This window comes from Nymphaea colorata, chromosome 9 (genome assembly GCF_008831285.2).
Source record: "Nymphaea colorata isolate Beijing-Zhang1983 chromosome 9, ASM883128v2, whole genome shotgun sequence".
NCBI classification, from domain to species: Eukaryota; Viridiplantae; Streptophyta; class Magnoliopsida; order Nymphaeales; family Nymphaeaceae; genus Nymphaea; species Nymphaea colorata.
In genome coordinates, this window is record NC_045146.1 from 1,016,032 (window position 1) to 1,030,391 (window position 14,360).

The following is a 14,360-nucleotide window of genomic DNA, read 5'->3' on the forward strand; positions in this document are numbered from 1 at the left end:
ATACATATATATATATATATATATATATATATATATATATAGAGAGAGAGAGAGAGAGAGATAGTATTTCAGGAATAATCAAACTGCCCCAAATAAAAAATCAATTCCCCTTCATAAGTAAACAGATAACAGAGATCAGTTAGTTTTTATGATTTTATTGCTACTCATGAGATGGAAGATCAACGCACCATGCTGGCATATCTGTCTCTCTCTGGTCCGTCCTTCTAACTAAGATCACAAGCATCACTGGACAGCCATTTATTTTATAAAGCCAAACCATCTCAGAAAAAATGTAAAAAACAGATAGCACCATAATTCATTCACAGATGATCGGCAGAGAGAACCCTTTCAGGGTAAAGACTAAGGCGGCATTTGGATGACGCACTCAAAATAAATTGGTTTTGAAAAAGCTAGATTCGTAAAAGATTGGTTTTCAATCAGTTTTGAAAACTTGCTTTTTGAGTGTGGATAATAGGACCTTTTTGTTTGTGAATAACCTAAGAGGGTGTCAGGTTATTCACTCCCTTCTGAAAAACATGTTTTGCCAAAAACATGTTCTAGCGAAACTCATTTTTGGTATCATCCAGATGTGCCTGAAATGACATTTTGGAAGCAAAATCATATTTTACCTCCAAAAATTAGTTTTGGGGGATCCTTCAAACATCCCCTAAAGATTATGTGTCGGCTAACTAGAACCATAAGGCAGCCCATCTTAGACAACCAGGAATGGCAACTATCAGGTTATACCATCCCAGATTACAGAAATCATAGTCTTTCAGCCTAATGATGCATCTACTTGCCATGAAACATTCTGTAGGAATGCTTCTCAGAACTTTACAAATATGGGACAAAAGTATATTTCTCTTTTCGGAGACACTGAAAACAGGTTGTCTTTATGGCACATACAGTTTCATTTTTTACTAAGTTGGGGGAAATTTTTACCTTAGCCTAATTTAAGGAAGATTCCCCGTCACATACTAAACTCTAAATGCCAATAAAGAAAGACAGAGCATGCTCAATTTGAATTTCCTATATATGTACGATGCAAATTTCAAAAGAAAGTAAGAAGAATCAATTTTAGCCAACATGCATCATTATCTTATGTTAATACAATTTTGTAAAAGAACCAAATGAAACGGGGGAAGGAACACAGAAAAGGAAAAAGAAAGTAAGTATAATGGCTGATGATTAAACACTCATCAATCTTATAAGGTTCTCATTATGAAGTGATTTCTATGTTCCTAACACATATGATCCCCAAAAACCTCCCAAGTCCCAGGCGTTGGTAAGCACACCCGGATTCGCTCCTACAACATGAATAACAATAGAACTTTTCATCGTAAAAATTGCCAAAAGAAGCAGTTTGAATTTTTTTACCAAAAAGCTGTTTTCATATTAGAGTTCAGATCCATCACCATCTTCAGCCCTTTAGTTCAAGATGACACTAAACCACCCACCTGTTTGACAGGTTCACACGTTAACCTTAGCTTGCTCGTTTATCGTATCACCATTTGTCGATGCTGATACTGCCTGAGTCTCACCACCCTCTGGTCCAGCCTCTCCAGCCTGCACAGTCGGCACGACCTCTGCTGCTGGAACCTCTGCATTTTCTCCTGCCTGCCCAAGTGGCTTCCCTTTAGACTGCAACAACCTTGCTAGGGCCTCATTTGCTCTTTCCCTCTCCGCCTTCTCCCTCTCTGCTTTCTCCCTCTCAGCCCTCTCCTTCTCTGCCTTCTCTCTTTCTGCCTGCTCCTTGGCCAACCTCTCCTTCTCAGCCTGCTCGTCGTATAACCTCTGCAACTCACTTTCTTTTCCCTCGGCCTTTAATACATCCTTAACAAAGTCTAGTTTCTCCCCAGATAATCCGGTGCCATCTTCCAGCATTCTTGCCACCACCTTCAGCATCTCATCCAAGTTTCCTGCCCCATTGAATCCCTTCAGCATTATATCATAAGTCTCCTCACTCGGCTTCAGTTCCCTCTCCACCATCTGCTCGAAGAATTTCTTCACATCGTCAATCTTTGATTCCTTAAACAACCAAGTGAATAGTTTATTATATGCAGCTACATTCGGCCTCAACTCTGCTTCCACCATCTTCGTGAAGTATCCAATCGCATCCTCCACTCTCTTAGCTCCGAAACAAGCATCAACAAGCAACACATATGTCAGTTCATCCGGTTTAACTGTCTCCTTGCTCAGCATCTCATTGTAAAACCCTTCCGCTGCTGTAATCAAGCCATTCTTGCACAATTGGTTCATCAAATTGTTGTATGACAACGTATCTGGGCTACATTTGCTATCTCCCATCCCCCTAAAGACCTGCATTGCCTCATCACACCTGCCGACGCTACAATACCCATCAATCATCACATTGAATGACCCCAAGTTCACTGAAATTCTCTTCGGAGGATCGTGAATTTTCAACATTGAATCGAAGAGCCCGATCGCTTCAGAATCCAATTTCCCGTTCTTGCTCAAAGCTTCCAGCACAGAATTGTATCCAACCGCACTGACCTTGTAATCCAATTCCAAAAATTCATTGTACAAATCCATAGCCTCCTTTTCCATACCCCTCTTGAAGTACGCCGTCATCAGCGTTCCGTAAACTCCACCATCCAAAACCCTGGTTTTCCCCTTCAATTCTTCGTAAAACTCTAAAAATCTATCGAACTCATCGTTCTTAACGAGACCAGACATGACAAGGTTGTAGACAACGGGATCGGCGGCGTACCCTTTCTCCTGCATCTCCCTGAGAAGCTCAACGGCGCGCTCCACGCGGTCGCTGTCCACGAGGCCCTTGACTAGGATGCGATAGGTGGTGGGGGACGGGTTAAAGGGAGCATCGTTTATCATCTGAGTGTAGGTCTCGAGCGCGATATCCACCTTGCGGACGTCGCAATACGCCTGGAGGAGGAGATTGTAGGTGACGACGTTGGCGGCGATGCCCGCCTGCGTGACGAAACGATGGAGCGAAAGGAGGTCGGCGTAGCGGCCATGGCGAAGGAGATAGGCGAGCACGGAGTTGGCAGTGAAGATGGTGGGGCGGCAGTTGGAGTAGATAGAGTGGCGTACGAGCAGGACGGCGTCTTCGTGGTGATGAAGGCGGAGCATGGCGAGAATTCTGTTATGAAGGTTGAGGCGGTTTCCGGAGAGAGCAGAGACGGTCTCGGGGAGCTTCGGTGAATTAGGGTTTGGGCCGGTCTTCGAGGAGGGGGGCGGTCGCGGAGCATGATGGCGGAGGGAGTTGGCAGGAGGCTCTATGCGGAGGCGGCGCTTGCGTCGACGGCGATCTGCCGCTGCTTCCTCTGGAGTAGAAAAGGAGAGGAGACGGATGGGAAGGAGTCGATGGAGGCATTGGCGGTGGTGCTGCGGGTGGTGGCGCGTAAGGGGTTTGAGGTGGATGAACGGCTTGGAGACAGCCGACATGGTGGTGGAGCCGGGACCGGCGCTGGCGACGGTGGCGCGGAGGAGAGGAGAGTCGGGGGAGGAAGGGATCAAAGGATGAGAGGGTTTTTCTGAGGGGTTTTAGGCCTCTTCTGTCACCTATTCAGAACCTTATGTGGTGACCATCATTCGTACCCTGAAGTCAAGCCCACTAATGTAAGCATGCGGACGTTTCATATTCAAGTTGGATATCCAACCCGAATTGAAATTCACTTGATTCGAGCTGCCTACCAAATGCCTCCGGATATTAATTAAATCCAACAGGCGAAATGTTATAAGATGTTAGACTTAACCAGCCGGATTTGAATCGACTTTTACCTGAGCACGTCGAAGATCCAAAATTGCGTCTACTTGTACACGCTCCTAGGGTTGGAGCGTTGGAGCTACAAAGAAACAGGAAAAGCTTTTATAATTTCAACTCATATATATATATATATATATATATATATATATATATATATATATGAGTTGAAATTATTCGACCATTTGAAGTTCCATCCAATCACAACCGTTCAATACAATGCATTGGACAGACGTGATTAAACACACCATCTGATACATTAGTTTGCTATGAGAGACCATAAGATTTCTTTATCCAATCTTGGATGGAGAAATCCACAAATCCTGTAATATAGAAAAATTGAAGGTGATCAGTTCACTGATAAAGGTTGTTTGATCTAATCCTGATAGACAGTTGAAAAGAAAACAAGGAAAAAGAGACCTAATGCTAGTAGCCTAGTTGAATCCTCGACTTACTTCAAAGGAACTCCCAAGAGATGTTAAGACCATAATGTTCGTTTGCCTTAATATATTATAAGAAAAGTGTGCTGAACACAGAACGATAGATTTCTTGTTATGGGCATAAGCAAATCTTGCCTAACCACATCACAATCTCATGTCTTAAATTAATCATCATGCTTGCCTTTATGTTGTCAAAGCTTGTGTGGCAAATTGGGGATTCAAAATTAGTAGCCTCTTGTTCCAAGTTGACTTGTTTATCTGTTGGAGCCAAACATTCAGGTCTCCATTTTAAACTCCATGGGAAACGTTAACCAATGATCTTAATGCACTAAGCCATTTATCTTTATTAAGCTCAATCTTGAGGATTGTTTGCAAGAAAAAACTATTGTAATCGCATATTATTTTAATGGGTTCTGTTGACGGGAACAATCCTGCTCCAGCAACGTTTAAAGAAATTTTCTTAGATTTTAAAGCCAAATTATCATGACTGGCAGGAGAACACATAACTTCCGTTAAGCTGGACACTGTCCCCACAGCGAATGTCCCCCGTTTTACTGCTGGCCTATTCAAACAAAACAACCGTGTACATGCACTATTCAGAATATGTGGTTCACGCCAAATCAATGTTGTAAGATGATCTTGTTATGCAGAATCATAGAGGTATATATAAATATCGTTACGAATGTAGTATTAACTACGTAAACGGGGGCAACATAAGCAGAGGACACCTTATTACACAGGAATTCAGAAACACAAAAAACTTATAAATACATGTTCATATTGACTGCATTTGCTGGAACATTTTTATATCCCTACATGGTTCATCCAACATAGATCCCAATACATAAATGATCAGGCACCAACTGCATAAGCATCAAAATTTTAGCTACAGAGATTTGGTATGCATGCACCTGCATCTTGGTTCTGCTGCTCCTTCCATATCCTGCCCGTGACTCGTAGTTTTAGTTCTTTCCGATCCCCTCCAGAGAAGAAAAGTGCCATATTCCTTTGAATAATCAGACCGTCATGGCTGTCCCGGACCTTCCGGTGGCTATCTCTGATACTCCTAGGAATGCCTTCCCATGTTAACTTTCTTCCGTTAGCACCAACCTCAAGACTGTAGCTGAAATTCCTGGCTTCGTTGTCATCACCCATGAAGCGCAGGAATGCCATGTATACCGGTGCCATCCCAAGTTGGAAAGCTTCAAAATGCAAGCAGAAATATTGTCCGAAACAATAGAAAACCTGAGAGAGAGAGAGGATATAAGGAAAATTGTTCGCATTACACACAGTAACAACATTGTAAAATGCAAGAATTGGTTATCAGGTGCAATTCACATGGTCACAAGCACGTCAGGACTTTGCAGACGCAGAAAGACCAGGGTAGATCCTGCTTTTTTGATATGTAGGAATTCAACAAACTTACTGTCAGCATCCAAGTTGCATTTTCAACTTCACGTGGATTGGACTTGACATAGCGATGATTGAACGTGCATCCAGTATGCATGTCAACTTTATGATCATCTCTCAGATGAGAAACAAGGAAGGGAATGTCTCCAACAACAGAGCATTCAGAGCCTGCATATGGACAGTTGTATGGCCTGAAGTTGCACTGAGCTTCATGTTTAAGCTTGCTGTAGTATGGAAATATCTCTGGGCAGCCATGTGTGTAGTACTTGCAGGGAAGTTCAAGTGACTCTGCCACCTTCTCCAAAGCTAGGCACCGAATGTCTCCAAGCTCCTGTCTACATGTCGGACACCTATTATGGACTCTTGATTTACATGTAGAGCAGAGCGTATGCCCATTGTGGCACTGGAAACAACAATAAATACAACAATCAGCAGAAGGCCAGTCCTATTTTCATTCTCTTTTCCAAATTTTTAGGACTAAAAACATTTTTTTTCTCTATACAGGAAAAATTGTTTTCTTAGAGGACAGAAAGCAGAAGCAACTTGTGTTAAGACCCACAATAGATGGGTAAATCCTGCAAGCATTGTATTTGAAAATTTTCCAAGCCCTTACTTTTTCCTCTCTTGATAGTCTTGATGGATACAGTATTATTAACTAGATATTATCTTGTCAATAAAACAGAACTGGAGAAAGTGTCCATACCACATTTGAATGTTTCCTTCAAAAAATTTTGTTAATTATGGAAGATGACTTAAAGATAAGCTACCTTACCTTTGAAGCTTGTTTGTGATGAGTTCGGATTTTTTTTAAGAAATAAATAAGACATGTTTGAAACCTTCAAGTTTTCAAAATTTATCAGAAAGCCAATATAGAGGACTAATTGAGCTTTACCAAAGAAATGATGGGAGCCAACTTTTTTATGCTTTCCATAACCTTTCACAGTGAAAAAAGAATTAGAAAATATAAAATGCATTTCTAGTCTGTCACGTAGGAAAATGTTTCATCAAATTTGTCATGCATTGGAGTTGGATCCTTTACAATGCGAGACAGGAATTAGTGCAGCTACAGGGTATAATACAGTAATTTCATAAAAAATGGGTAACCTAAAGTCCTAAACAATAAACATGAGTCTGTGTGCAGCTACAGGTTATAATACAATAATTTCATAAACAAATAAATAAATTCAGATATATGTACATGGTTGTGGTAAGGCTCAGCACTGAACCAGGTACCCCATGGGCAGTTGGGTAACCTGGGCTGCACTTGTGGTCTGCTGGCTTGCCAGATGCATGTCCAGAGCTGGGTTGAGACCGTCAAACAAAGTATCGGGGGGCCTATCCAGCCTGATTCGTTAAACACCCCACCCCCCTCCCTTTTTTCTTTTGTCACCTCTCTCTCCTTCCCCGTTCTCTCTTCCTCTCATGCCCCACTGGCACTGAACCGACCGCTGCACGCATCCAACCTCCAGATTCCCCTTAGGTATGTTGCTCTCTCTCTCTCTCTCTCTCTCTATATATATATATATATATATATATATATGACACCAAGGGCTTGTGTGTGTGTGTGTGTGTGTGTGTGGGGGGGGGGGAATCCCAAATGGCAGGTTTCTGTTATAGAAAACCCCAGTGCCCCCAGCATCTGCAATTCCTTTTTTTTCCACTATCGCTGGTCCAGGCCTGAGCTTGGGCTGCACTAAGCTGGACCAGCGCAATAACTAAGTGGGCAGGGCCCAGGCTGCTGGCCAGGTAGCCTTTTTCCGGGTTTGCCGGGCTGGATGTTCAACCCAAGCTGTGGGGACGCAGCCGCACATGCCTGCACACACGTGCCTGTGTGCCTATAGAAAGCAAACAAACATATACTCACTGTTTATATTAATAAAATATAGCAAAATATACCCAAAAAGCACAAATTTGAGTCTTCCATATCCAAGTCCTATCCCGTAACCGCACTTGTGTTCATCCATGACTAGATGGAAACAATGCCTTTCCATTATATATATATATATATATATATATATATATATATATATATATATATATCGAGTTTCTACAAAATGACATGTAGATAAAAATATGCAAAAAATATGTAAGTGAACTAAATTGAAGAATCTGGAGTAAGTAATAGATATTTTTCATGTTGAGTATCGATTGCATGTTGCAGTTACTAAGAAGCAACTTGGCTGCAAAATGAGTACGATGTTTAGTGAGATAGGCTGATGGAAATACCAATGCTGCTACAGTGCATCTAATACTACTTCTATAAGTAGAAGAAGAAAATTATAGAATATGTAAGAGAAGCTTGCAAACCAGTAATGCATCACTGTGTGGCAGTCAAGCTCTACATTGGTAAGGCATTTTCTAGTTTATACAGATCTTGCAAACAACCTTCCCTTGATTGAGCCTACACAAGTTTCACTCATTTGGTAAAGGTGGCTTTTGAATACCACTAACTTGGTAGCACATAATGATGCTGGTATCCCTTGGTCCAGCTAATAAAGCAATCATAAAAATAACAATAATAAGTGAAACTTACAAGAAAAACAAGCAACCTTTGATGTGTTCAAAAAGAACCTCCCAACAGTTGTAAAATTACAAATAGCCACCTAAGTTCATAAATAAATCACAAAGCACACAGCTTGATTAATGAAAAACGATAATGTAAACTTTAAAAATTATTTTAACCCCAATAGAAAAGAAAATACTTTTAGGTAAAGAGTTTTCCAACAATCCATGTTATTCTGGCCGATTTCTCCATGACTTCACCCTTCTTTTAGATGTGATTATAGAAAAAAAAAAGGCAGAGAGAGAGATGTACAATTATGGAGAAGGAGAATTCAACTTAAAAAGTGTACCTTGTAAATTTTTTCAAAAACAAATTATCATCTTTAGTAATGGTAAAGTAGTCCTTTAAGTATATTTTAACATTTTCAATCATGAAGTTTGTGTTTGTGAATTATTTTGTAGTTATTATACTTCTCAAATGTTGGGAATTATTTGTAGACACTAAACGCTGAGTGGTCATTTGTTGATTTCTCTAATAATAATAATAATAATAACAATAATAATGATAATAATAATAATCCCTTTAATGTACTTGGTAGATCCTCATACATGCTTTTTTATTAAAGGTGCTAGAAAACACAAGAATTTTTTTGCGCTTGTTTTGCCCATATTGATATTTGATAGGTCACGAAAAAGAAAGTTGCCAGATCCTAGCTTTCACAACACATAGCAAGGGAATGACATGGAGATTCTAAACACTGATACCAATAACACTGTGTATCAACTGATAACTATCATATCAGCCTCATGCCAACATGATACAAGGCTGATAAAGGTTTATGTTTTTATTTTTTTATTTTAAAACCATTTTAGAATATTTCGTGTTATTTTTAAATTTTATAAATGAAAAAACAGCGCAATACAGGTCCAATACGTAACAATATATATGAGCCACAATGCTGTTTGGTTGAGAAAACAGTGACAGTGCTATTACTGTTTTTTTACAACATTGATTCTAAAGGTTCAAGATCTTAACCAAAATTTTGAAGGGATTTCTAGTCTATAATTAATTATTATAGAAATGCCCTCACCATTTTTTCAATGTCACTGTACTACAAAAGCTCTGATGCAAGCAACCCTTAAAGGAGAGTTCAAAGAGGCAAAGGAAAAGAACAGACTGTTTATTTGAACTCTGAAGAGATCAGGAAGAATCTTTCATGATGCATATTCCAGGTATTCATGGTTAAGAGCAAAGCTTTATAAACTTCTTGACTATATGAACAAGCAACATTTGGACAATAAAAAGGCGTATGAAATATCATGATCATGTCAACACAGAGGAGGGCATGTGTTACTGAAGCCCAGTCAACTTCTGTTGAAGCCTCAAGAGCCATTCACAGCCAAAGCAACCCCTTTACCTCCAATAAGCAACAACAGTAGATTCGAGGACGATTGGAATACAAGACATATTGTACATGTTGCTACACGCTGAATATTAAAATCACATACTGTCCCAGTCAAATGAAGGAAACATAAAGTAAAACCTGCATTCACAAATAAGTTAGGTCCTAAAGAACTGACCTTATTAAGAAATGGACATCACACCAGCCACAAAACCACATGAACTAAGCATATTGTGGGGTAGCAAAAGGCAAAACGTAGTCTGCATCTATGGATAATGAGATTAAATCATTAAAATTATGCATTAGAACAAGAAATAGGATACTGTTGAGGGACAAGAGAAACCGTGTTAGGTTATAAATGCATTTTCAAGCAACGCACAAAATTTGATTGAAGCGGTGAAAGATGTGTAGTTTGCCTTATAGCAAAGGAGTAAAATCAACATATGGACTGGATTATGAAGAAACTACTCCTTCAAGTTCTGAAGGCTGATAATAAGGGCAATATTTCCTTTGCATTGCCTCCTCTGCCCATTTCCTTTACAACACTCTTCCAAACGCCATGACGAAGAGAATATCAAAAGAATACAAAGTATTACAGAACATCCAGATAAACACAAAAAAATAGCAGAAGCATCATGCATTTCATAATTAATTGTAGCATATGCCATGAATCAAATATTTCAGATTGTCAGATCTTGATTCACCTAAAAATGTGCATATGAAGGCAACAAAGAGAATTATGGTCAATGTGATATGTAATATCACAAAATTTTACATATGACGAGCTAATCTATTGAGGTAACTGACGAAGTTTATTAAAGGGTATTCAATTTTGATAAGCCAAGATAACTTAATGGGCTATAGCATTTCTTGGGAACAAACTGGGTTTCATAGAAAAGCAGAAAGAAAAAGAACATAACAAGGTCAACTACAAAGTCAACCGCAAAGCAGCTTTGGCAAGCATAATTTTAATGATAACACGATCTAGTGGAGCAAGTTGACAACCCAATTGCCACGCCATGATGGAATGCAGATACAACACTTGGTATGTCAACCAAAGTGCATTAGCCATCACACGAATCTAGTGTCCAATAGAAGGTGAAAATAGTTTAGGTTTATCAAACTTTGTAAGAGAATAAACACAAAAAACTTCAGCTACACTGATTTAGAACATGAAATGACCAACATTTTGACAAAGGCTCATAGCCTCATAGCAATGTAAGACCACAATGAGGAGGCACGTTGTGACAAAAATTAAAACTATAACTCTCATTATAATAACATTGAAATTGTTGTTCAAAACACAAATTGTAAAAGTCTAACTTGAGCTCTGGTGAAATGCCCATGTAAAGTGTGGTACAGTTATCTGCACAAGACAACCACTGTCATACAAGATTTACCAAAAAGGTCATCGCCATTACCGATTTTAGACAACATATAAAAGCACCCATGGAGAATTTGATTATCAAACAACAACTTGTGAAGTGCAAAAATTGAACCACCAGGACTCCCGAAAGCATAGCAATTTGATAAGAATTTTTTAAAAAAAAATCTCTGATTATTTAACAGTTTTGCAACAAGGAGAAAGAGATAGTGCTGAAGCACCTAAAATCTCTTTACATCCACCACATTCAGAGGAAGCAGTATTAATGCAGTTATTTTGAATATTTTGTTTCCCACAATCCTTCTTTTTTCCTTTATAAGGTGTGTCTTCACAAATCTGTAGCTACAGAACAACCATTTCACATGAGATGTTTAAATATGGACCACTAAAAGTACTCAAATGTCCGAGAAAGTAAGATATATCTAATTGCTATTTTAATACTTCAGTTCAAGAGGATTAGGATTTAGGGCCTAACAAGAAACTAATTTTTCCCCAATTTTCCACATTAGTACCCAGGACCTCCAATTTCTGAAATGACTGATGTTTTATACCATTCAGAGATCAGCATCAGGTTTCCAGAGATGAGTTCTACAGTATGTCACATGAACATGGCTAACAAGCCATGCAACCGCGCCCGCACGCAACCCCCCCACCCCAAAACAAAAAACCCATGTTAAAGCAGTCTGGCACAAATGCAGGCACAATCTGTGGTTCACATAGTCAAATGAGGGTATAAGGTAAGGGATCACTTGTCCCCTCCATTTTCCCATCTGCATCTCCACAGATGCGATGGTGGTAGGTGTAACACCTCACGTTTCTTCTGCACCTTTATTCAGAAAGAGCAGGAATTCCCTCCTTTTTCCCATGCAACTATTCGGACAGGCACCAATTAATATAATATGGTAATAAAGAAAATCACGAGAAATACAGATCTAGACTAACAATTTGACACAAATACGTGAACCCTTACAATGCTTAACCTTAACCAATAAAAAACTTGAAAGAACAGCGACAGCAAATATTTTTCGAAAGGGAATACGGGCAATGAGATGGAAATCTCACCCTATTTAGTTTAATAAACTTCAAACCCGTGAGTATTACTAAAAGAAATTAAAACAAAATAAAACAGGGAGAAAACCAAACCCAAAAGAAAAAAAAATTCAAGAAAACCTACCTCAGTTTTGAGAACTGAAACGCGTTTAACACCAATTCATAGGTGGAAGCCGGAAGGGAAGAGAGAGAGAGAGAGAGAGAGAGAGAGAGGTCGTCGATCGCCAGTCCCAACAAACATTTGAGAAGAATAGGGAAACAAAAGCAGCTTTGGACCTCACACAAGTGAAGAGAACAATAACAAGAATGTAAATAGGATAGTTAATAACTAATATGATCACTAAACCACAGAACGGAGCAAAACCTAAATCAGAACTTTAAATGAGAATAAAAAACGAAAACCCGAAACAAACTTCTCTAAAGTTAACTCGATAGAACGATGTAAATCCACAAAAGAAAGAGGGATCCTGAGGGTACACCGACTACTTGAACCATTCAACACCAACCATTGTCAACAATCAAAGAAAAATAGGTCACAGAAAGGATAATTATTAAGCAACATTTCGACAAATCAATCGTCCAAATCCACCAACCACCAAAAAATCACCAATTTTCCGGCATAAAAAAGGAACAATAAGGCCACACTGCATCCAATAACGAACAACTTTCCGGTACCCAGAAAAAATAATAATAACAACACCAGGAAATAGTACGTCAAGTTAACACATACAAACAAGGAAACAAGAATCAGAAGGTATTGCAGATAATTGGTACCTGATGAATTGGTGGGTACATGGAATTGGTACAGACTGGGCATTCCAGGAGTTCATGGACGCTCGTAGCGGGGGAGATCGTGGAGGGGACATGCGGCTTCGAGAAGGACGGCTCGTCTTCGTCGATCCCATCGGAGGACGAGATGCACTCTATGTTATCGAATTCCATTCATAAATAAAGGGTTGCCCTTCCCTTCTTTGTCTGCCCCTTCCTCTCCTCCTATCCTCTTTCTTTTCGAGATTGCAGCGCGAGGCAGAGATACAGATGGAGAGGAGGGAGGATGAAAGAAGGAAAACAGAAAAAGGAAGAGGGAATACGGAAGCCACCAGCAAAGAGGAAAGGAAGATGCTGAGAGCTTTTTATTCTAGAGTTATGGAGAAGCCAACATGCCCTCGCCCTCCTCCTCCCTTGCTCCTCCCCACCATGACAGCAGAACCAAAGGAATCGTTGAAGAATGATATCATAATTGGGGCACGGTGGTTTTGGTCATTGCGGAGATCAGAGAGAGAGAGAGAGAGAGAGAGAAGGGCGATTCTGGTAATTGTTGCGTACTCGGAAGAAATGTGATCTTAAGGAGATACCAATACAGCAAAACTTCATTTATTCAGGGAAAATTTTCAATGAATTCCTACCTCTTTGCCGTAATTTACAATGGCCTCGGAGCTTTTATCGGAGTTTTTACATTTTTGACGTCAGCTTCGCTTTCAAGATAACTGCCATAAGAGCCTCAACTCCCTTGAAACACATTTAGTATTCTTATGCATTTCGACGTTGCCCTTTTGGATCGACAGGTATTTTTGCATTTAATAGAAAACTGTATTATAGTTTGGGAGTTATGAACAACAGTCAAAACAAGTTTTTGGTTTTTATTCTTCTACTTTAAAATAATTAAAACTGATTTAGATTAGATTTGCAGAAACAAAGAAAAAGGAAATTATTAAGATTTGAACCGGCCTCTTTGCTTGATGTATTTAAATGTGGTGCACATAAGCATCTAAATTGACAATAATATTGAACAAAAAGAGAGTTTATAACAAAAAAAAAAGTTTATTTGTGTCAAGGGACATAACATAACTTGCGAGCGCGTGTATTGTCGATTCGATTCTTATAGATGCTACTCTTTTGAAAGGTTGAACCATAAGTGGTGTGATCAAGACACTTTACTTGATGGGTACACTATACCTTACTCGGGTTCTAACGCAACCTAAGACCTTAAGAAGCGAACATAATAAAGGGTCTATGCTCCTTTTTTCGAGAGACTGATGAAAAAATAGGCCCATAAATGAATATTCTTTAGGATTGTATTTTATGTTGTGTATGCTCCCCCTTGTAGCTGGTCCTTAAGTGGGCCTTTTGTAATTACACTCAAAATAATTAACTTCGCATTGAAAATAAGATACTTTTAACTTCATGTAAAGAGGCAAAAACAAAAAGTGAAAAAGGATTATCTTGACGTTTTTTGAAAATTTATGCCTTTGTCCAAATAAGACGCTAGGAAATAGGAATGTCAATGTATACCATTTGAATCCGGTATCCCATTGAAACCAACCGAAAAATATGAAAAAAAAAATTATCATCTTATTAAGAAATTGGATCTTAATAAATGGCAACCCATTCGATTCAGATTTGGATATACATAAATATTGGATTGG

At 39.3% G+C, this 14,360-nt stretch overlaps 2 protein-coding genes across 2 annotated transcripts; both read right to left on the minus strand.

The window, feature by feature from the left end:
* Positions 1–1,169: 1,169 nt before the first annotated feature.
* Positions 1,170–3,513, minus strand: LOC116261345 (pentatricopeptide repeat-containing protein At3g49240, mitochondrial). Its single transcript, XM_031640062.2, has one exon. The coding sequence runs from the start codon at positions 3,424–3,426 to the stop codon at positions 1,471–1,473; it is 1,956 nt and encodes a 651-aa protein (XP_031495922.1). The 5' UTR covers positions 3,427–3,513; the 3' UTR covers positions 1,170–1,470.
* A 1,327-nt stretch (positions 3,514–4,840) lies between these two features.
* On the minus strand, positions 4,841–13,251 carry LOC116260316 (E3 ubiquitin-protein ligase SINAT5-like). The gene is made up of 3 exons (XM_031638564.2): positions 12,709–13,251; positions 5,612–5,998; positions 4,841–5,430 (listed from the first exon to the last, which is right to left on the minus strand). Exons 1-3 carry the CDS (start codon positions 12,874–12,876, stop codon positions 5,068–5,070), a joined length of 918 nt encoding a protein of 305 aa, XP_031494424.1. The 5' UTR covers positions 12,877–13,251; the 3' UTR covers positions 4,841–5,067.
* Between the last annotated feature and the right edge of the window lie 1,109 nt (positions 13,252–14,360).

Excerpts from the sequence above, each read along its gene's own strand:
- LOC116261345 (XM_031640062.2), bottom strand. The coding sequence starts at position 3,426 with ATGTCGGCTGTCTCCAAGCCGTTCATCCACCTCAAACCCCTTACGCGC.
- LOC116260316 (XM_031638564.2), bottom strand. The coding sequence starts at position 12,876 with ATGGAATTCGATAACATAGAGTGCATCTCGTCCTCCGATGGGATCGAC. Across the intron at positions 5,999-12,708 it reads TGTACCCACCAATTCATCAG|TGCCACAATGGGCATACGCT; the intron begins GTACCAATTATC and ends TGTTGTTTCCAG. Across the intron at positions 5,431-5,611 it reads ATGCAACTTGGATGCTGACA|GTTTTCTATTGTTTCGGACA; the intron begins GTAAGTTTGTTG and ends TCTCTCTCTCAG.